General features: G+C 40.0%; 1 protein-coding gene across 1 annotated transcript; it reads left to right on the top strand.

Moving 5' to 3' along the window:
* On the top strand, window positions 1-21774 carry LOC134571770 (BRCA1-associated ATM activator 1-like). The gene is made up of 14 exons (XM_063430348.1): window positions 1-119; window positions 4476-4610; window positions 5100-5254; window positions 5977-6121; window positions 6793-7162; window positions 8991-9110; window positions 9889-9980; window positions 11795-11913; window positions 14077-14263; window positions 14696-14769; window positions 15959-16058; window positions 17868-17966; window positions 18290-18474; window positions 20636-21774. The coding sequence occupies exons 1-14, from the start codon at window positions 83-85 to the stop codon at window positions 21338-21340; spliced, it is 2523 nt and encodes an 840-aa protein (XP_063286418.1). The 5' UTR covers window positions 1-82; the 3' UTR covers window positions 21341-21774.
* The last annotated feature ends 2633 nt before the right edge of the window (window positions 21775-24407 follow it).

The following is a 24407-nucleotide window of genomic DNA, read 5'->3' as shown; positions in this document are numbered from 1 at the left end:
ATAAGTGGCTTTGGCTTGACACAGGATTGTTTCCCTAACTAAAGATGGCGGCCTTTGCCTCACGCGGGGTACTGGCAGTGTAATGCCCTCTTTCCAGCCCGATCTGAACGTGGAACGCGGTGAGTGTTTTCTGGGTCCTGATAGATCTGTCAGTACGAGCAAAACCGGCATTTATTTTAGGCAAAAGTAACTAACGTCATATTTATCTGTAATAACTTTATAATAAATATTAACACTCCTCTGGGTGGGTTATAAAGCGGATTGTACCCAACAGTCCTATTTATTGAGAGTTGCAGGGACTCTCTCCCATTAAATGACCCCTGCACTCTCTCCCATGCCAGGTGTTAAAGGACCCCTGCACTCTCTTATGCCAGGTATTAAAGGACCCCTGTACTCTCTCCCATGCCAGGTATTAAAGGACCCCTGTACTCTCTCCCATGCCAGGTATTAAAGGACCCCTGCACTCTCTCCCATGCCAGGTGTTAAAGGACCCCTCTACTCTCTCCTATGCCAGGTATTAACCCCTTAAGGACCAAAATTCTGGAATAAAAGGGAATCATGACATGTCACACATGACATGTCCTTAAGGGGTTAAAGGACCCCTGTACTCTCTTATGCCAGGTATTAAAGGACCCCCTGTACTTTATCCTATGCTAGGTATTAAAGGACCATTGTACGTTCTCCTATGCTAGGTATTAAAGGACCCCGTGGTGCTCTCCTGTACTCCTTCCTGTGCCAGGTAGTAAAGGTCCCGGTACGCTCCACTAGGCGAAGTATTAAAGGGTTTCAGTACTCTCCTGTACTCACTCCTATGCCTGGTATTAAAGGGTCCCAGTACTCTCCTGTACTCGCTCCTATGCCTGGTATTAAAGGGTCCCAGTACTCTCCTGTACTCGCTCCTATGCCTGGTATTAAAGGGTCCCAGTACTCTCCTGTACTCGCTCCCATGCCTGGTATTAAAGGGTCCCAGTACTCTCCTGTACTCACTCCTATGCCTGGTATTAAAGGGTTTCAGTACTCTCCTGTACTCACTCCTATGCCTGGTATTAAAGGGTTTCAGTACTCTCCTGTACTCCCTCCTATGCCTGGTATTAAAGGGTCCCAGTACTCTCCTGTACTCCCTCCTATGTCTGGTATTAAAGGGTCCCATTACTCTCCTGTACTCGCTCCTATGCCTGGTATTAAAGGGTTTCAGTACTCTCCTGTACTCACTCCTATGCCTGGTATTAAAGGGTCCCAGTACTCTCCTGTACTCCCTCCTATGCCTGGTATTAAAGGGTTTCAGTACTCTCCTGTACTCACTCCTATGCCTGGTATTAAAGGGTTTCAGTGCTCTCCTGTACTCACTCCTATGCCTGGTATTAAAGGGTCCCAGTACTCTCCTGTACTCGCTCCTATGCCTGGTATTAAAGGGTTTCAGTACTCTCCTGTACTCACTCCTATGCCTGGTATTAAAGGGTTTCAGTACTCTCCTGTACTCGCTCCTATGCCTGGTATTAAAGGGTCCCAGTACTCTCCTGTACTCGCTCCTATGCCTGGTATTAAAGGGTCTCAGTACTCTCCTGTACTCGCTCCTATGCCTGGTATTAAAGGGTTTCAGTACTCTCCTGTACTCACTCCTATGCCTGGTATTAAAGGGTCCCAGTACTCTCCTGTACTCCCTCCTATGCCTGGTATTAAAGGGTTTCAGTACTCTCCTGTACTCACTCCTATGCCTGGTATTAAAGGGTCCCAGTACTCTCCTGTACTCGCTCCTATGCCTGGTATTAAAGGGTTTCAGTACTCTCCTGTACTCACTCCTATGCCTGGTATTAAAGGGTCCCAGTACTCTCCTGTACTCGCTCCTATGCCTGGTATTAAAGGGTTTCAGTACTCTCCTGTACTCGCTCCTATGCCTGGTATTAAAGGGTTTCAGTACTCTCCTGTACTCACTCGTATGCCTGGTATTAAAGGGTCCCAGTACTCTCCTGTACTCACTCCTATGCCTGGTATTAAAGGGTCCCAGTACTCTCCTGTATTGTCTCCTATGCCTGGTATTAAAGGGTTTCAATACTCTCCTGTACTCGCTCCTATGCCTGGTATTAAAGGGTTTCAGTACTCTCCTGTATTGTCTCCTATGCCTGGTATTAAAGGGTCCCAGTACTCTCCTGTACTCGCTCCTATGCCTGGTATTAAAGGGTTTCAGTACTCTCCTGTACTCGCTCCTATGCCTGGTATTAAAGGGTTTCAGTACTCTCCTGTACTCACTCCTATGCCTGGTATTAAAGGGTTTCAGTACTCTCCTGTACTCGCTCCTATGCCTGGTATTAAAGGGTCCCAGTACTCTCCTGTACTCGCTCCTATGCCTGGTATTAAAGGGTTTCAGTACTCTCCTGTACTCGCTCCTATGCCTGGTATTAAAGGGTTTCAGTACTCTCCTGTACTCACTCCTATGCCTGGTATTAAAGGGTCCCAGTACTCTCCTGTACTCACTCCTATGCCTGGTATTAAAGGGTTTCAGTACTCTCCTGTACTCACTCCTATGCCTGGTATTAAAGGGTCCCAGTACTCTCCTGTACTCACTCCTATGCCTGGTATTAAAGGGTCCCCCCAGTACTCTCCTGTACTCGCTCCTATGCCTGGTATTAAAGGGTTTCAGTACTCTCCTGTACTCGCTCCTATGCCTGGTATTAAAGGGTTTCAGTACTCTCCTGTACTCACTCCTATGCCTGGTATTAAAGGGTCCCCCCAGTACTCTCTCCTATGCCTGGTATTAAAGGGTCCCAGTACTCTCCTGTACTCACTCCTATGCCTGGTATTAAAGGGTTTCAGTACTCTCCTGTACTCACTCCTATGCCTGGTATTAAAGGGTTTCAGTACTCTCCTGTACTCGCTCCTATGCCTGGTATTAAAGGGTTTCAGTACTCTCCTGTACTCACTCCTATGCCTGGTATTAAAGGGTTTCAGTACTCTCCTGTACTCACTCCTATGCCTGGTATTAAAGGGTTTCAGTACTCTCCTGTACTCACTCCTATGCCTGGTATTAAAGGGTTTCAGTACTCTCCTGTACTCACTCCTATGCCTGGTATTAAATGGTTTCAGTACTCTCCTGTACTCACTCCTATGCCTGGTATTAAAGGGTTTCAGTACTCTCCTGTACTCACTCCTATGCCTGGTATTAAAGGGTCCCAGTACTCTCCTGTACTCACTCCTATGCCTGGTATTAAAGGGTTTCAGTACTCTCCTGTACTCACTCCTATGCCTGGTATTAAAGGGTCCCAGTACTCTCCTGTACTCACTCCTATGCCTGGTATTAAAGGGTCCCCCCAGTACTCTCCTGTACTCACTCCTATGCCTGGTATTAAAGGGTCCCCCCAGTACTCTCCTGTACTCACTCCTATGCCTGGTATTAAAGGGTTTCAGTACTCTCCTGTACTCACTCCTATGCCTGGTATTAAATGGTTTCAGTACTCTCCTGTACTCACTCCTATGCCTGGTATTAAAGGGTTTCAGTACTCTCCTGTACTCACTCCTATGCCTGGTATTAAATGGTTTCAGTACTCTCCTGTACTCACTCCTATGCCTGGTATTAAATGGTTTCAGTACTCTCCTGTACTCGCTCCTATGCCTGGTATTAAAGGGTTTCAGTACTGTTCTGTGATAAATGTTAAAGGTTTTCGGGTTGCCACCTTTCTTGGAATCAATACCAGCCATGCTAATTTTCACAAATAATTCTATATGCGTGGCATCACAAGACGTAACCTTGCATGTTGAGTGACATAACAGGAAAGAGAAATACAATTGTAAGATGAAAATTCCATAAATCACTAAAAACACTACTTACAATTTCATTTTGCTGTATAGAGGAATTGCAGTGTAGTTTGGGGAGATTGGAGCTACCCTCCGGTGCTCACTTAATGGACCCAGCAGCAGGACTGCCTGCATCATAGCCAGAAAATACATGTACAGATACACAGTGGGTCTATTCACTAAACACCAAAATGGAACCATAACCATTTAAACACCTTATTCCATAGCAGAGTTCTCTTAGTGCTGATACCTCCACCTCTGACATCATCACGAGGAGGAATCTAAGGCTAGGCGTCCTTATGCAAAGCAATGTTTATGGAATAAACTTTTCGAATTGCTGCCAAATAACACTTTAGTGAATGATCCTATATGAAATCTATGGAATTATATTACTATCATTATTATTAGCATTTATACAGCTCCAACAGCGCCATACAAATTGACTCTGGTGATATAACACAAGTATTGACATGCACCGTTATATGAACAGAAAGGAGGGGTAATGAGAACCCTGCTCACACAAGCTTATAGTCAATTTGAGTTATTCAGTAAAGTGTCAGTGCAAGGTGAATCCAAAGTGAATTTCTGATTTAATGTCCAAATTGTCTATGTAATCCTGTATATATTTTTTATAAATCCTTGAAGGATCACATAAGCTAAATTTAACTCTCTCTGTTTATTTCCAGCCTACCTAATGGATCCCGAGTGTGCCCAGCTGCTCCCCCATGTTTGTGCCATACTAGTTGACAAAAGTTCACTTATATCAGATGACTCCATCTTTCAAAAATTACAGGACTGGTTCAAGTCTTTGGCTAAAACAGGTAACTCTTACGTAAGGGATTTTTAGTGACAGATTGTTTGGGGAAATCCCATTATATCCTGGCAAGACGGCCCTTAACCCCTCAAGGACCAAACTTTGGAATAAAAGGGAATCCTGACATGTCATGTGTCCTTAAGGGGTTAAAGGGGTTAAAGGGTTTAATGCACGAGAGTTGTTCCTGTTATCTTGGAGCACGTTTTGTAGGTCATCATATGATGTGTAAATATCGTGCCTGTTTAAATCACACAGTGCTGAATTCTTCACGACAGAACTTCCTAGTCCTTACTTTGAACGCCTTCACTGAGGAAATGATTTTTTTGGTGTTCTAACACAAATCTTCATTTTGTTTACCGTATACATATTTCCTTCATTGTCACATGCTTGTTACTGGTTAAAACACATATTATGTAATGGCTAGATGAGCTTGATATTTTTTGCAGACCCTTCTTACTGTCTGTTTTTTTAATGTTTTTTTATCTTTCTGTCCTAGTACAAGTTGATAAATTATTGGAAGAGAATCAATGTATCGTAGGAATACTTGAAAGGGTCTTGAATATGGAATACAAGGATAATAATCTCTATGCATTTACAATGAGACTGACCGGAATTTTGGCAGCCTCTGAAGAGGGATTTGATTATCTGCAGGTAAGTAAACGTGGATAAGAGGTCTTATAGGCATGTATGTTATTTTTCTAACCCATTATAGGTGTATGAAGCAATGCCTATTTTTGGTTAACAAAATGGAGTGCTGATGGAGCGGCCGTGGTGAGACAGGAAATGTTAGGTGTAGTAAAGGAATCTCAGTGAAGTCATTATGAGGATTGGAGTTCTTGGTCGCCTTTTTAGTTTACTGGGTTAAACAGTTTTTGAATGACAGGCCTCCATTTGTACTACCTCAGTCATTCTCCACGCTGACCATAACGTTTGGCTCGGGCAGCAGTCATAACATGATACAAATAGGACACACTCTTCACATATGAAGCATTTCAGAAAGGTTATGTACTTTAGGGGTCCGGAGTGTCCCGTTAGGGTCTTTAGGAGTGTTACATTAATACTCATCTACTCTCCAGAGTGCCAGCATTGCAGTAACACACTGCTCCTTGTATACAAAATAACAAATATGTAGGTAAGAGACAGTAGTATTTCGGGCTTTGTATGTTTTTGTTTGTTAAGCATTTGATTGTTTTTTTGTTTTTTTTTCATGGCAAATACAGAAAATGTGTTAACATAAATTACTCATGTGATTAAACTGTGCAAATTCAGTGCCAACGCTTGTTAAATGCAAATCCCATGCCAACTCTTGTTAAATCTAAGTTTAGTGACCAAGCCCTAAGCTGATTTGATTATGGTATCATTCTCTGTTCTAGAGGAAAAATATTGTGGAAGATTATTTTGGAGCATTTACATTGACCAGTTTGATCTGGGAGAACATTAATGTGAAAATGGCCTGGATTGACGGGTTGCTTGATATGATCCAGCACAAAATCGCACTTCACTTTTTGCAGACGATTGGTGAGTACAGTGATGTATGAAATGGGTTTTATTGGCCTTGATAAAAAATAAATAAATAAGTGACTGACAACAGACAGTAAGACACAGTGGCAGAACTACCATGGTTGCAGGGATCGCATCCCCGATCGGGCCCGTCACTCCAGGGGGCCCGGCTGCCATGCTGATCCCTGCAACCGTGGCCCGCAGAGAGAACTGTGACAGGGGGCCCACCTAGGGCACCCCGAATCGCCGCCTGGACAGTGAGGCAGAGTAGGCACCTGCTTACCTTGATGGCAGGTGCCTACTCTGCTGATATATACCGAGGAGAGGACAGGAGGCAGGCAGCATTCGGCGTCAGCGAGGGAGCACTGATCAGACAGTTCTCTTCTCCTCCCTCGTGCGCCCTCTGTTATGCTGGGAGCCGAAATATGACGTCATTCCGACCCCGGCATACTAAACAGCCCGCAGGAGTAGAAATAAACTGTCTCAGCATAGCCTGTGTCTGTCAGTTAGTGTGTGTATGTGTGTGTGTCTGTCACACACGTGGGTGGGAGAGACACATGGAGGCGCTGGGAGCTGGAGGGTTGGAGAGACACATGGAGAGGCTGGCGGGGGGAATGAGACAGTTTTATGAAAATTGCAAAAAAAAACTTATGCATGTATATCCCTTTCTTTCATTTTCGTCCTATTAGGAGGCATGCAGGTGATTATAAACCTACAGAAGGACAGCAGCATGTTTGTTGCCTGTGCAGCCAATAACCTAATGGCTCACGCTTTCATTACCAGTGCCAAGATAGATGGAGAGCCAGGCATGGCCAATATAACTGATTTGTCAGACAATGCGTGCTTGTTACTGAGTCATCTGGTGCAATCGCTCAGTTCTGGCTGTCCTTCCATTACAAGCCAAGCAATGAAAACGCTGGCGGGGATTTTTAAAGGCTGCACGGATGTATTGGCTGAAATTGTGTGGTGGGACATTATGAACAGTATCAATTCTCTTCTGGACCAGAATCCTGTCCGGAATGTTGTTAATTTAGAAGAGATGCTCCTTAATGCAATCAGGTAAGTAGGAAAAGCAGGGCAGGACAAGAACATGGTTTGCTTTGTAGTTAAAACCGTTTGTCTATACTGTATAAAGCTTTTTTAGATAGAAGCTTGCCAGTCACTTTTTATACAACTTTGCTCCGGAGCTTAAAACTTCCATGCCTTAGTGAATGAGAGCTGGACATCTTCCTGACATCTCTCCAGCCAGGTGGAACCTATGTTTGCTTGGAGGTAGACATTACTGGTTTATTCAACCCAATTAATGGTTTATTCAACATTACTTTGACGTCTGCCATCACAGCTGCCAAAATTGAGACTCTGAAATCATTCTAGTTCTTTGGGTGTTCCCAGTTTATTTATGGGGTAGACAGACTGTTTACATGTAAAGTTCAATAAAAAAAAAAAAGTGTGTGTGTATATATATGTATATATATACAGTTGCAAGAAAAAGTATGTGAACCCTTTGGAATGATATGGATTTCTGCACAAATTGGTCATAAAATGTGATCTGATCATTATCTAAGTCACAACATTAGACAATCACAGTCTGCTTAAACTAATAACACACAAAGAATGAAATGTTGCCATGTTTTTATTGAACACACCATGTAAACATTCACAGTGCAGGTGGAAAAAGTATGTGAACCCTTGGATTTAATAACTGGTTGAACCTCCTTTGGCAGCAATAGCAACGGATTGCTATCATCGAAGGAAAAATGAATTCCCAAGTTTATCAAGACATTTTGCAGGAGAACTTAAGGCCATCTGTCAACCAGCTGAAGCTCAACAGAAGATGGGTGTTGCAACAGGACAATGACCGAAAGCATATAAGTAAATCAACAACAGAATGGCTTAAACAGAAGAAAATACGCCTTCTGAAGTGGCCCAGTCAGAGTCCTGACCTTAACCCGATTGAGATGCTGTGGCATGACCTCAAGAAAGCGATTCACACCAGACATCCCAAGAATATTGCTGAACTGAAACAGTACTGTAAAGAGGAATGGTCAAGAATTACTCCTGACCGTTGTGCACGTCTGATCTGCAACTACAGGAAACGTTTGGTTGAAGTTATTGCTGCCAAAGGAGGTTCAACCAGTTATTAAATCCAAGGGTTCACATACTTTTTCCACCTGCACTGTGAATGTTTACATGGTGTGTTCAATAAAACATGGCAACATTTCATTCTTTGTGTGTTATTAGTTTAAGCAGACTGTGATTGTCTATTGTTGTGACTTAGATGATGATCAAATCACATTTTATGACCAATTTGTGCAGAAATCCATATCATTCCAAAGGGTTCACATACTTTTTCTTGCAACTGTATATTGTAATCCAAACCATCCAGACTTATATTTTAATAAGCTACAATGATTCTCGGCTTAGATGACTGTTAAAGGAACACTAACGTGTTAGGAATACAAACCTCTTATATAGGTGTCTCAACCACTCCCTCCTGTGTTTGCAGTAAAAATAATAAAATAAAGGGTTTTACTTAGCTTTTACAAGCGCTGATTCTCCCTTGGCACTACATACCTCTCTTTTTAGCAATGAAACCCCTATGAATGGCTGGCTGTTACATTGTGTTTATCATATTTGGAAAATATATTGGGGGTTCTGTATGATGAGCAATTCTGCAGCAAAGTTCTGAAAGTGATAAAACCCATAGTTACAATCTCTTGGTTTCCATGGTGATTGCCCAACATGTCGAAATTTGACCCATCATCGTTCTTTACGTATCAACGCAGGTGTCTGGAAAATGTTACTCCCTTTAACTCTTACTATAATGATTTAGGAAATATGGAAGTTTCTTATACACAGTTTACGTTGTGTTTTTCTTTCCTGATAGGATTCCTGTCTTTCAAAATACAAATTGCAACCTGTGGGTCACTGTGAAAAAAGCACTTAAAAATATGCATATGACTCGGTCTATTTCTCTTGCTGCTGAAATTTTGAAGCTGGGTAACTGGTGGGTATTTCCTTTGAATAGTTTCCATATCCCCTGTCTGTTCTCATTCATTTTATATATTTATTAAAGTTTTATGAGAATTTGATCTGAATAGCAAACATGTTCTACTTGTATTCCCTGACATAATGTTACCCTGTTGAATAAAAAATTAAAATACATTTGTAGACCCATCTCCTCACTGAACGATGACCTGACCAGTCATCCAATCAAAATCCCAAGTAAAGAGTATGAAAATGAAAGAATAAAATATTTATATAAATATATATATTTTATTTTATTAAAAAGTAATATGAAGGACAATGTATTTAAATGTATTCATTAAAGGGACACTCCAGACCCCTAAAGTACTTTAGCTTGTTGAAAAGCTTTAACCTGGCTACCCTCCCCCCACCTCTCCTTCTTCCCCTCGCTGTTAATCAGATATCCGGTCCTCTTACTTCCTGGTTTGTTAGCTTAGTTGCACTGAACTCGAGAGGCAGAAATTGCCCAGAGCATCATTGAGCTGCATGGGGAAGTCTGTGATTGGATGGTTGGATAAAGTCTGGGCGGGGTTAGAAGAGGAGGGCTTGCAATGGCTTCAGATAAGAGATCTGCAGCTTTTACAAACCATTTTTTAGATAAATCCAATGAAAAAATGCATGAATGTGGGGTATAACTACTAAACAGTGATTTTTATACCTTTTTTTTTTATTTGAGCAGTGGAGTATCTCTGAATAACACTATATCATAAAGTGTTTGTTTCTTGGAAATTGTTTTTTAAAGTTCTTGTTTTGTCCAGTCCACAGGATGTCAATCTGCAAGCAATGTCTGTGTTTCTTTATCCATTTCATTATGTATTGAAAATGTCTGCTACTCACTGCAAACATCCAGGTATAATGCAATGTGCTTTCTAAAATTTCTAATTATATTCCTAAAACAAAAAGTCTATATACAACACACGTGCTCCCCAATAGGTAAAAAATATGTAAAATAGATTTACCACATGTATGATTGTAAGAAGAACCTTCTAATCTTCTTAGTACAAGTATAAAAAAATACAATCTACAAAACGAAATAAACATAGAAGAACATAGTGTAGTAAATTAAAACACCAAATGTGCGCTGATTTAAGTTGCACTCACAGAATAAAAGTGCAGTATAGGCGTGTAGCAATCTTGAAGACTTGACGGATACCAGTTATCTTCTTTTAAGACCTTATCAGAGAAGGAGAGACACACAGGACATAGTGCACCAGTATAGTATAAAATAGTATTATTTATTTGATTGCACTTACAAGAATTCAGTATTGTCGTGGTCCCTCCACCCTACGCGTTTCGTCCGAAACCAGACTTCCTCAGGGGAAAAAATAAAGGTCTGTGCTTTCTGCGCTATTTTTTCCACATTCATTTTGGGAGGAAGGAAGTCGACACTGATTCCTAAAAGTGATTGATATGCTGGATTTCAACTATTTTCTTGTAAGTGCAATCAAATAAATAATACTATTTTATACTATACTGGTGCACTATGTCCTGTGTGTCTCTCCTTCTCTGATAAGGTCTTAAAAGAAGATAACTGGTATCCGTCAAGTCTTTGAGATTGCTACACGCCTATACTGCACTTTTATTCTGTGAGTGCAACTTAAATCAGCGCACATTTGGTGTTTTAATTTACTACACTATGTTCTTCTATGTTTATTTCGCTTTGTAGATTGTATTTTTTTATACTAAATATATTCCTGTTTGATATGCAAGAACCTCGTAACCCTTTGGATATGCATTATGAGTTGTACTTAATATGGGGAGTTGTACTTAATATGCTTTCGTTATGCTGTCCAGATAGAGGTAACTGCATGATATCTACATTCATAGACTTTGTAACCTCTCTATCCACATGTCTATTTGAGGTGATAAATGAAAGTGGGGAAAAAACGAGTCATTTATAAAATGCTGTTTATTTTTTTGTTGTTGCAAAGTTCTAAAAGTGGAGCAAGCAATAAAAACATTCTGTTTAGGTAATGTTTTAGTCTGTAAAAAACAAAGTTACCACTGTAAAGAAAAAAAATGTATGTGTGTCAGATTTATCCTTGGCTCAACAAACGTGTTACCCTACATATTAACTATTATATCATTGAGTATTTTTTAAAGAAGCATCCACATGTTGTTTAAAGCGTATCTGACTCTTCAGGGTGTTTTCCATATTTGGCTAATACTCTCAAGGTGACATCTCCAGTGCGGTTCTGGTGCCCGTGGAGTGCAGTGGAACAGTTTATTTTATTTATTTTTTATACCTGAAGCCTTTCCTCGTGGCCAATGCATCTTCTTCCTGGAGATCTTCTTCGGCTCCGGGAGAAATAAAAAAACAACAACTATTCCCTGTAGTGGAGTATTCGTTTTTTCTGTTTCAGTCAGGGACTGCATAATAAAAATCTACAATGATCAGTCTAAAAATCTAATCTAATCTATGCCTTAAAGGGGTTCTCCTACCCATAGGAGAGCTTGTCATCGATGTGGTTTTATTTTTATTTTTTTGTAAATGACCGTTCTACATAAAAAATTGATATAATCATCACATTTTACATAACATCAACAAAGACCACCAAGAATACACAATACAAGTTAAAAAAGTAGAGAAAAATGAAATAACCAAACCATGACTATTTGACAAACATTTACCCTACGTATTCTTTTATTTATTCGTTATAATAGGTATGGAGAATAACCCATTGTATCAGCCAGTAGACGCGGAGTACGTTATGGCCATGAAATCGTCCTGTATTCCTGTGCTTGGCTTGTGTCTTCGTCAGGTCAGGGAGCTCTGTGAAATGGTAACGTATTTTAATGTAGTTATTCATATCTGCCACAATTTACACTGAGTCCACTGTAGCAATGTGTTCTGTTATCTGTTTCTAATAATGAGCTAATTTAGAGATTGTATTATAAGTGTGTGTTTTCCATAACCTTTAATTTCTTCTAGGGGTCATGTTTTCTATATATAATAAATATATATATATATATATATATATATATATATATATATATATATATATATATATATATATATATATATATATATATATATATATAAAAATCAATAAAGTGAAGCACTGCAAAAGTTTATACCTTATGAAAAGATATTCTTCTCGTGTTTATAACATATGAAAAGTCAAAAGATAATAAAAACCAAATATAGTGTAGAGTTTTAAACTCAAAAATGTTACAGAAAGTGAATATAATACACTCTCACTTAAGCAGCCATTTAGTAATCCTGGCTCCAAGTATTTAAGCAAGGAGTGTTTTTAGGTTAACACTCTCAACCTTCTTCTTATCGTTGTAACTCTCAATCCTCACCATGTGGAATTAGGTATGCATAGGGAAACGAAAATACACATAGGACAATACTGCAGTAAAGAATAATCTTGGATAGACATGAATAACACTTACAGAACCGAGTGATCCTGGCTCTAAGGTATGTTGGCACTGTACCAATATAGGGGGTACTACCCGCAAGTGGCTGCACAATGACAGAGAAGGCAGATGAGGATTGAGGAAAATGTGAAACAAAATACTAAAACAATTTTAAAAACAAATAAAACATGTGTAACACTCCTCCAGCCAGCAATCCCCTCCGACGCGTTTCGCTTCCACTGTTTTTTTCCACTGCTTTTTCAATTGGTATGCCGCTAATCTTGACAATGCTGTATTTATTTCCTGATTCACCATGTGGATTCCCTTTCTAGAGCTAATCATTATGAAGTCCTTTACATACCCCTGATGGTTGCATATATTTAATGCCTCCTGTCAGTCGGGGGAATAAGGAAGACATTTCCTAAGGGTGTAGTGCTAAAACAACTTGTCCGTTATCATAAAGATCCACTTTAAGTTCAATACAGTCTTAGTTTGCTATTCCTTTTGCCACATTGAATAAAATTAGTTTGTATCAAAGAGCTTACACATTGGTTACATTTCACGAATATATTGAAGAGTCCCATAATAACGTATGGAAATAGTGGAAACAAAGAATAACAAAATATATGCTATACAAACCGATATCATTATACAAAATAATATTTCACATATAACGAAGGTAATAACAAATGAACGCAAATTCACTATTAAAGAGAACAATACTAAATCAATACACATATATATATATGAGTATTGATTTAGTATTGTTCTCTTTAATAGTGAAATTGCGTTCATTTGTAGAATCTTATTTATATACTTTTTATTATTTAAAGGGACAGTCTTAACTATTTTACTTAAATATCACCTATAATATATATGCAATGAAATATATACGTAGGTTAGTGACAAATAGAATAAAATGAAATAAAATAAATAAAAATAGTTTATGAATACAATTATGTAATTTAAAGGACCACTCTAGGCACTCAGACCACTTCAGCTTAATGAAGTGGTCTGGGTGCCAGGTCCTTCTAGGATTAACCCATTTTTTCATAAACATAGCAGTTTCAGAGAAACTGCTATGTTTGTGAATGGGTTAAGCCTTCCCCTATTTCCTCTAGTGGCTGTCTCATTGACAGCCGCTAGAGGCGCTTGCGTGATTCTCACTGTGATTTTCACAGTGAGAGCACGCAAGCGTCCATAGGAAAGCATTATGAATGCTTTCCTATGTGACCGGCTGAATGCGCGCGCAGCTCGTGCCGCGCGTGCGCATTCAGCCGACGAGGAGGATCGGAGGAGGAGAGCTCTCCGCCCACCGCTGGAAAAAGGTAAGTTTTAAACACTTTCCCCTTTCCAGAGCCCGGCGGGAGTGGGTCCCTGAGGATGGGGGCACCCTCAGGGCACTCTAGTGCCAGGAAAACGAGTATGTTTTCCTGGCACTAGAGTGGTCCTTTAAAGGGCCATTACGAAGTTAATTTCAACCTATATAACAAATGAACCAGACTTGATTTCATGGCAGTAAGTTATAAGATCGTCTAAGTCGCCCACTGCGCACCTTGACACCTGCTTGTTTTTTCCTGCAGAACAGTATCAAAGTGGAGATACCTCACCAGCCTGTGCTGAATTCCATTGTGACATTACTGCAGTTCTGCATCGGTCAAGCAGCCAGCGAATTATCTTCAGGGTTGAGTTTCAGTAAGAAAATGATTGGTTGCCTACGAGTGCAAAAGGCAGCGTTGGATGCCATCCAAGCTCTTTCACATTGGACAAGTGAGGGCAAAAAGAGGATGAATCATACCCCTATTACCATGTATACAGGATACTGTTTATTATCAGCACTGAAATAATAACATTCAAGAGAAAGACACTTGGTGACCAATTTGGTTCCTGGTATTTTTGCTTAGTTATGGGTGCTACACAAAAATGGTATTTACTTGGGAACCCAGTTAGTCACCAGGTCCATGCGTAGTTTGTCTTGAATATATGCCCTGATTTGTTTAGTGAGATAAGGATTATACACATATGGGATTGGGGTGCAGTTTAGAAATCCTGCCCACTTTTCTTAAATATACATAAAATAATCATTAGATTACAACTACAGATATATAATCTAGTTATGTTTAATGGCATATGGAAAAAAAAAAGGTTTCATTTGCTACTAATTTGACAACTAACCATATACTGCTCTTTCTTCTTAATTAGTGAATAAAGAGTCCCTAGAACAGACATACAATGTGCTGTTTGCCTATCTCGAGAATAGTGGCTCGGATGTAACGGTAAGAATAATTCTGTCTTTTGCACACAGTTCTATTTCTATATGTGCAGCCTGGTACGGTGTACTTCTCGCATGTCTACATGTTGGTGTTGATGACTGTGCTTGCAAATCTAATAACCAATTAAAGTACTGAAAACTAATATGCTAAAGTCAGTGAACAAGCTATTTAAAAGCCAATAATTAATTATATGGCTGTTACACCATGCACTGTATATGCAGGAATGCATCTGGTAAACAATTATTCACTTTATGTAGGGTTGTTACAACATGTTAACTCTTCTTTTTTTTTTCCCAAAAGGAATTGGGGAGTCATTGTGACAGGGAATATACATTATAACTACACACAGGACACGTTTGTTGATCCGCACTCATAGGGAATCCCCAAAATACATCAGGAAGAAATCATAGAAAAAAAAAAACCGCACATTTATTGAAGTATAAAATGAAAATACATATGGTGGCAAGATACTAGAACAGCAGTCCTCATGTATGCTGTATTGGTCCAAGCATGTGAGAAATTAAAAAAAAAAAAAAAAAGGTTGTAAGTGAAGAAAGTATAAAAAGTCCAAAACCTGAGCATAGAACCACCTGCAGCTGCTGTACAGGGGGGAGACCACCAAAGGAGCCGACCTTTAAGAAAGATTAGAGAAGCCTTGGACGCGTTTCGCACCACTCCGGGTGCTTTCTCAACTTTTTACCATACCTTATAATTATCCCTCTGTTCTAGGAACTCACATTTTTTTGGTTAGTACAATTAAATCGCATCGCTCCACAGTCATGAATGCTGCTACTACAGTAAATGTGTTAAAAGGACTTTCCTGACGTACTCTACTCAACAACACAACTGAAATGCATTTGATCGATTTTGGCCACATATTCATGCTGTATTTTTATTTTATTTTTTTAATCTCATCAGTGTTGATATGCAAAGAAAGAAAAAAGTTTGCAGCTTTCTGCAACTTAACCCTGTAACTTTAGCCATGCAGTAGTCGTACATATAGGTAATATAGAATAATTGATATACCCTTGGCACAGTAACTAACTCTGCAGCATTGCTATGTCTAGCACATATCCTACTGCAGTATAACTTAAAATGTGCGAGCCATGTATCTTTCACACATCAGTATCATGTATTGAATCCTTTTGTATACGTGTTAGTAACTTTTTAACCAATATTTTTTGCCACTTAGATTATAAAGAAGACTCTCCAGGCCTTATTAAAATGGCTGCGGGTATCTTCAGAGCCAGAACACAATGAGTCCTGGGAGCACAGCATTCATTTTCTAAACAGTATGTAGTTCCTTTGTATTCATTATGATATGTAGGATCATTTTCCTCTACTATAAATTTTTATTGTTAGTTTTTTTTTTTTTCCTAATGGAATAAGCAGTATGTAGAAAATAGGAAATATAAGATATTTGCATAGAATGTGCAGTCTGTATAATCCAAAAAACATACATGTTCTTTATGTCAGAAGCTCAGTGGTTTAGCTTTTTCGAGGGTGAATGTAAACTATAAGGAGAGCGTTTGATAGTCTGTTATAGAAAAGAGCTGAGTTTCTGATTATTGATAAATAAAAGGGGCTATGGTGAGTTCTAGAGGGAGGCCTATGCGTAATAAGTAAAGAGTATAGAGAGTGGTAGAATCAGAGTACATAGAGATTGAACAAAGTGTTATAGGAGCACTAGAGCGTTAGGAATACAAACCTCTCAGTGCATCTTTATAATTACCCCCCTTCACATGCAAAAAAATAAGAGAAAAAGGTTTTACTAACCTTTTTTTTCCAGCGCCTGATGCTCTTCATACTGCTGCCTGCTTCAATTTCCGTGACGTTACAGTGGGAGGCGTCACTTCTGGAGTTCTTCTCCAATCTAATACTCCTCAGAGAGGAGCATTGGGGTCAAGGTGGTGTGAGTGGCAAGCCCAATCAAATGCTTCTCATAGGAGAGCATCGAATTCAATGCTTTCCTATGAGCTGCGTTTAATTACATGGCCAAGTTTCACTTGCTCTTTTCTGTGGAATGACCTCTAGTGGCTGTTTGTGAGCCACTAGAGGTGTGTTAACCCTGCAATCTAAACATTGCCATCTCTAAATAAAAAACTAAAAAACTGTTAAAGGACCACAAAAGTCACCCAGACCACTTCATCTCAATGAAGTGTTCTGGGTGCAGTGGCCCTGTAGTTTTAACCCTGCAATGTAAAACACTGCAGGGCTTAGCTCATTGGATGAAAGTGATCAATTGATTCTCTCTACCAATGGGCTAACCATGCATTGCATGGCGTAGCTCAGGAGCACTAACAGAATCGGTAACTTAGGAGCTTCTCACTCTCCATGAGAAGTATTGGAGGCCTGGAACGGTGTCTGGCAGACATCAGATAAGAAGTAGAACTATTCCTTACAACAAGGGGGGAGGTGTCAAGGGGACTCCTGGTACCATAACCACTACAGTACACCACAGTACAGAGCTGCTGAAATGTCAATTTTTGGAGATAGAATAATGTCTAGGGTAATTTTCTTATAAGGGGGTGAGTGAAAACGAAAGGTGACAGTGGTGATGGAGATAGGTAAATCTGTCAGAATTAATGATTTCAGAAGCTATGATCAAAAAGATGTGCAAATGTTGTACATCTAATTATCGTATTCCAGAAAATAGTTCCAATGGAGGCACACACAAACTATCTTTATGTGTGCCCAATGGTCAGATCCCCTTGTGTATCTCCTCCCAGAAAGTAGGAGGTTCTTTTTAATGCAGAGGGATCACGACATTTGTTGCACTGAGCAATACCTTAGCTGTTTTTAGAGCTAGCCTATTGTGAAGAAGGAGAACAAGGGGAGGTGTAATGGGAGGGGGATTGTTAAGTAGAATGAGTTCCATTTGTGTTGTCTGCATGATCTCTTTAACCCCTTAAGGACAAAACTTCTGGAATAAAATGGAATCATGAAATGTCACACGTCATGTGTCCTTAAGGGGTTAAAGGCGAGAAAGTTGGTGTTTTTTTACAGTTTTGTAAGCCTACTTATATTTTCTTCTACTCACCTGGTTAATAAAATAATTATTTTATCATATTAAAAATCAATTGTGTATTTTTTTTTTCCAGCCCTGTGGCCTTTAATAGTAAAACGCCTTTGCAGCCCAAACTGGGAACACCGTGACACAATGCTAGAATTTGCTGCAGAACTTGTAGACACCCTCCAAGGTAACTCATGTTTAATATTAAAAATGGCTTTTATGAATACCGTTACATGAATTTCTGTTGTCATTCTCATTGAAGGAACACTCCACGAACCATAACCACTACAGCCCACTGTGGTGGTTCTGATGGCAGGAGTGCTGTCACTCCGCTCCACAGTAAGATATCAAATGTTTTTAGTTTTGCTGTGACCAAGTGTACTCTACAGCCCAAATTGGTAGAAAACATTCCTAAGCCTGTTTCATGAGAGTTCTAACCTGCTTGCCGCTTTGCTTAGATGAAACAAATGGTATTATCTAATTTTAATTATTTGTTGTATTCTTTTATAGACCGCGAGAGTTTCAAACAAGCTATTAGGGCTTCAGGTATTCCTCAGCTGGTCTTGGATCTGCTAAAGGATCCAGAGAGTTATGTTCGATCAAGTGCTGTGAGCTGCTTGGGAAGGCTAGTTACTATTGATAACCTGCACCTAAGATTGGAAGATACCATGTCTACAGAAACATTGAAAAGAGAGGTAACCGTTAAAAACGTATACTTTTAATCTTTATTTTCAGCTATAGCTTGCTCTGCCTGGTAACATCATACATTATAATGGCACGGTGTATACTCCAAAAAGCTAACATATACAAAATGACCTGTGTATGCCATGCCTCGGTACTCCCTTTCCTTTTGCAAAAGTGATATTCTTACTTTGACAGAATTCAAATAATAAAATAAAATTTTAATGTGAGAAAAAATTTAAGTGATGCACCATTTAAAGGAACACTATAGAGTCAGGAAAACAAACAAGTATTCCTGATCCTATAGTGTTAAAACAACCATTTAGGTGGCTTACAAGGGGTTAAAACGTACTTTATTTCCAGTGCTGTGAAGGTCCGCCAGTGCTGGTCCCGATGGCGATCTGCCTCCTTGGTGACATCACAAGAATTTACTTTTTTTAGCCAATCCAATTCTTTCCATAGGGAAAGCATTGGATTGGCTAAAAATCAGCAAGGAGGTGGGGTGGGGCCAAACACTGTTTTGGCCAATCAGCACCTCCTCAGTGAATCAATACATCTCTATGAGGAAAATTCAGCATCTCCATGCAGAGGGTGGAGACGCTGAATGGCAGTGCTGCTTACTGTGCACCACTGCCCCAGGAAGCACCTCCAGCGGCTATCTGACGAGTGGCCACAGTAGGTATCCCTAGTGGGCAATATAAACACTGCCTTTTCTCTGAAAAGTCAGTGTTTGCATGAAAATGCCTGAAGGGAATGATTATACTCACCAGAACAACTACATTAAGCTGTAGTTGTTCTGGTGACAATAGTGTCCATTTAAATATTTATAAGACCAAATCCTTAAAGGACCACAATAGGCACCCAGACCACTTCAGCTTAATGAAGTGGTCTGGTTGCCTGGTCCAGCTAGGTTTAACCCTTTTTTCTATAAACATAGCAGTTTCAGAGAAACTGCTATATTTATAAATGGGTTAATCCAGCCTCTAGTGGCTGTCTCATTGACAGCCGCTAGAGGCGCTTCTCACTGTGATAAGATGCCAGCGTCCATAGGAAAGCATTGAGAATGCTTTCCTATGGACTGGCTGAATGAGCGCGCGGCTATTGCCACGCATGCGTATTCAGCCGAGGAGGAGGAGAACTCCCCGCCCGGCGCTGAAGAAAGAGGTAAATTTAACCCCTTCCTCCCCCGGCGGGAGGGGGACCCTGAGGGTGGGGGCACCATAGTGCCAGGAAAACTAGTATGTTTTCCTGGCAATATAGTGGACCTTTAAGGAACAGCGATGGAATAATTCCAATTCTATAGGAGAATTGAATGTCTTACTCATTTAATGGTGTTGTGGCACTGTTGTGAAAAATTTTATTTATATAAACAGGACATTCCATACTGGCATAGGGTTAACCTTGAGATTACAGCATGAAATATTGGTTCTAAATGTGTAAAAGTGAGGTTCTCCAAAACTATAATGTATTGACCAATTGTCCCCTTTTTGGTTGTTTCTAAGCTAGTTTTGTTCTCTTACTACTCTAATCATACTTACATTAAAGGACCACTCTAGTGCCAGGAAAGCATACTCGTTTTCCTGGCACTAGAGTGCCCTGAGGGTGCCCCCACCCTCAGGGACCCCCTCCCGCCCGCCTCTGGAAAGGGTAAAACTTACCTTTTTCCAGCGCTGGGCGGGGAGCTCTCCTCCTCCTCTCCGCCTCCGTTCCTCCCCGTCGGCTGAATGCGCACGCGCGGCAAGAGCTGCACGCGCATTCAGCCGGTTGCATAGGAAAGCATTCATAATGCTTTCCTATGGACGCTTGCGTGCTCTCACTGTGATTTTCACAGTGAGAATCACGCAAGCGCCTCTAGCGGCTGTCAGTGAGACAGCCACTAGAGGAAAAAGGGGAAGGCTTAACTAATTGATAAACACAGCAGTTTCTCTGAAACTGCTATGTTTATAAAAAAAATAGTTAATCCTAGCTGGACCTGGCACCCATACCACTTCATTAAGCTGAAGTGGTCTGGGTGCCTAGAGTGGTCCTTTAAGCCTATCCTTATCCGTATATGTAAACACATTGTTTTAAGTTATTTTAAAGCAAACTACTGGTACAAAAACCATCAGGTTTATTCCTTTAGTTACTAATTACCCTTTGTATTGTTTATTTTTTCCCCTCCATATATCTTAACAGATCCTTGTGCCAAACTTCCTGAATATTTTATCTGAAGATACTGATGCTTTTCCCAGAAGAGCTGCAATGAAGGTATTTGTTGAATGGCAAAAGTTGGGCTATATCCAGACCTTTCATGAACCAGAGAAGCTGCTTTTTAGGATCCTGCATGTGGCAAAGGAAGACTGTGACTGGGAGGTGAAAGTTAATGCTCTGGAACTGGCCAATATCTTTGTAGATAAAACATTTGAAACACGTGTTGCCAACCGTTGTCCGTACACGGTAGGGTTACCTACCAACACAAGTATTTCTGGAATATCTGAAATGGTTAAACAATGTGATCAAGTAGGGCTTTTTCCATGTCTGTTGGATGCCCTTTGTGACTGTGATAGGATGGTGGCATTGAAAGCCTGTGAAATTCTCTTGTCCTTGAAGTCAAAGTTGGATGGTGAAGACACTTGCTCCAGTAATTCAGAACTTAATGGCATAGAATGGCTGGAGGGTAATTTGAGGAACTGGCGCCTTCAAAGCCAACATGGAGCACTTACAATTGATACACAAGACAAGACCTGGGCAAGAGACATCCTTAACAAAATAGATTTGGTTAGCATAGAGAGTTCTCTATCAATGGGTAGTAGCTATAGTGACCAAACACCGCAGTCCCTGCTACAGGATATTCAAACTGCATTGTGGGGAGGGGACGAACAAGATGCTGATTGTTATTAACCTTTGGATGTCCAACATCAATCTTTGTATTTCTCTAGTCCAAAATGGCGTTTATAGCTACAGGTGTCACTGCCAGTTTTATGTCCTTATATATATATATATAAGTCATGCAACACCACAAATATGGCCCCTGAAACACACTATTTGTTTCTTCCTTAATTAAGTGGCCCATTCTCACAATCCTTAGTATGTTGCTAGTTATATGGGATGCCACGTCAACTGTGGTTACCATCCTGAAGAAGGTAAAAGTTAGTTTTAGTTAGTTGCGTTTCTATAATTTGTCTGTTTTCTGTTTGTGTATATAAAATTGCCTTTTTATTATGTATTTTTGCAACCACTATTTTTTTTTAGTTACCATACTTTCTATGGTTTGAGAAGAGTAGGAAGAAATACATTAAATATGACTGAAACTGGTGTACATTTATAAGCAGGTTGTGTATACAAGATATAAATAATACATTTTTCTTTCTATCATTGTAAACTCCCAACTGAAATACATTTTCTTTTTTATATATAGTTTGGAATTGCTAAAAAGCAGTTTCCCCCCCTCCGTATAGGAACAGTACAGTAGGAATTTTCATCTTTCTATGGGCATGGAGCATCCTCTATAAAAACTGTTTGACAATTAGTTGTTCCACCCCCCCTTGCAGACTTTAAATACCTTCACATCGGAAGGCAATCCAGTTCTTTCATATCCTGCGAGTGGGACCGTTGAGTTTTTGCCTCCAGAAATCCAGTGCTGGTAGGCACTGCATGCTACACGGGGTCATCAAAAAGCCACCATGGGCAGTGAGCTTGCTTTGTAGCCTGGATGGTGGAGTTACAGCATATCTGTGTGATTTTCCTTCAGATAGAGTAATTTTAGAGGTCTAGCCATAGATATCCGTAAAAAAAATGGACAAATGGGAGTAAAGCCAACATGCTCGAGCAAAATGAAGAGCCTCATGAAAATCTAAGCACTTGGCATGTGCATAATGTGCTATGTCAATTTCTGGAGGTTGCAGAAAGAAGCTGTGCAATGCTTTCTCTTAGGGAGCAATAAAAAAAAAAAAAAAAAACTTTCTTAAACCTTTGCTAACTTTAATGAGGATAATTTTTAAGCAGAAGAAAACGACACTGCTCCTCCTATGGAGGAGTTTAATAAATTTACTAAAAAGATGTCTTCAAGATTGTACACTAAAAAACATTCATATCCAAGCAGTTAAAATAGCTTTTTAAACTTAAGGAAGCAGAATCTTGGAAATAACTCCCAAAAGTTGATATGCCTATTGCAAAATTCACAATTCCTATCGGGGAAGAAAATGGGTTAAAGTAAAAATCCCACTGGATAAGTGGGCAGAAATTCCCTTCGGGTGTATCTACCAAACCTCTGCGTTCCTTTAGCAGAGTTGCCGTCGTAGGAGCTTCATTGGAAGAACTCAGAACACCTGGCTACAAGCTCTAGAAGACTTCTCTCAGGAAAATCTACTCTGAACCCAGCTTGTTTATTTAGAAACATCAGACTAGCCCATGACCAAGTCTGTGAAATGACGGATGAATAATTGAAATTGGATGCAACAAACACGGTCTCTCCTCCATTGCTCGTAGAGCAGTATAGCAGAAAGCGTGGTCTGCTGCCACCACATCAAAATGAGCCTTGTGTGAACTTCCTTTCAATAGGAAAACTTATTCGGCTGTGCATAAAAAGATTTTATCGAGCAGATTTCCCAGACTAAAAAGGCTCTCCTACAACACAAAAGAACCAGATGCTTCTATGATTAAATGGTAGGTGAAATGTAGGCACTTTCTTCGGCACTAGAATTTACAGACTTCCATTAAAACAAAATAGTTTAATTTCCCATACCATCATTTCATCCTAAGGTTTGTTCAAGGACAACATTAGACACTTTTCTTACCAACCTTCTGTCAAAATATATCTTTACTTAAAGAAGAACATCTTCCCTGTCTGGACGTCAAAAGAATATTCATCTATCTGTCAAGGTTTTAAGAATAAAGAAATCTAATCTTATCAATTTATAAGGAAAATCAAAAGGTCAACAGACTTAGATGAACCTACTGCGTTCTAGGAAAATCGCTTTCAGAAAACATTGAAGCTCGTTACACTAGACTAGCAGGGGTAGGCAACATTCAGCACTCCACCTGTTGTGGACTATATCTCCCACAACGCTCTTAGACCCATAATGCTGGCAAAGCATCAGGGAACATGTAGTCAGTAACATCTGGAGTGCCGAAGGTTGCCTGTGACTAGAGCTATGGCTACATCTTGGGCAGAAAAGGCTTTGGCTACTCCTTAAGACAAATGTAAAGCTGCTACCTGGTCATCTTTTAATACATTTATTCAGCACTACCGGCTAGACATCTTGGCCTCAGCAGAAATATGCTTTGGGTGCAACTTGTCTTGGCTACTTGTCCATTGAACATTCCTACTGTACTGCCACTAATACCAAGGAAATAATTTACTGTGCATAAAAGTTGTTTTGTCCTTCATATTGTATGCAGCCTACATGCAAAGAAGCATTTAGCACCATAGACTGCTTATATAATCATACAGGTTAAATAATATCCATCAAGGTGAACCTGTTCCTGGTTTCTATTCAAAAGTCAGCAAATTATTAATAAATCCCATTTAAAAGAAAGTCCTGGTTTTGCCAAATAATGAAGATATACTACATCGGAGGGAAAACCAAACAACCTCTAGGCGGATATTGACAATTCTAAATTTGTGCTGTAAACAATTTCCTCTGCTGCCTCCCCTGATAACCTGTTTCCCCTAGTACCGTTCTGTTTATAAGTGGTCGTCTTTTTCTCTTCTTTTGGATGCCCCTGCACGAAACTTCTATTAGCTTACCTGAGCTTATCCCTGCAGTGTAAAACACTCAGCCAATGAGCTAATCTCTGCCTTGTCCGATTTAGCTCAGTGCAGGGAGCTGCATACCAGAGAAGAAGAAAGGACAGTAGGAACCACGCAGACCCCCATGTAAGTTGGCAAGCAGTTTAACTACTTACCCTGATAGAGCCCTCCAGGCACAATAACCCTACCCAACTACACACAGAAAGGATTAGGCAA

This window comes from Pelobates fuscus, chromosome 8, assembly GCF_036172605.1.
Source record: "Pelobates fuscus isolate aPelFus1 chromosome 8, aPelFus1.pri, whole genome shotgun sequence".
Taxonomy (NCBI): domain Eukaryota; kingdom Metazoa; phylum Chordata; class Amphibia; order Anura; family Pelobatidae; genus Pelobates; species Pelobates fuscus.
This window is presented reverse-complemented; position numbering and strand designations above follow the sequence as displayed.

What these genes read in the sequence shown, in the direction of transcription:
- LOC134571770 (XM_063430348.1), top strand. Translation starts at nt 83, where the DNA reads ATGCCCTCTTTCCAGCCCGATCTGAACGTGGAACGCG. An exon ending in TACTCACTGCAAACATCCAG is followed by an intron (nt 9,981 to 11,794) that starts GTATAATGCAAT and finishes TCGTTATAATAG; the next exon opens with GTATGGAGAATAACCCATTG. An exon ending in CAGCATTCATTTTCTAAACA is followed by an intron (nt 16,059 to 17,867) that starts GTATGTAGTTCC and finishes TTTTTTTTCCAG; the next exon opens with CCCTGTGGCCTTTAATAGTA.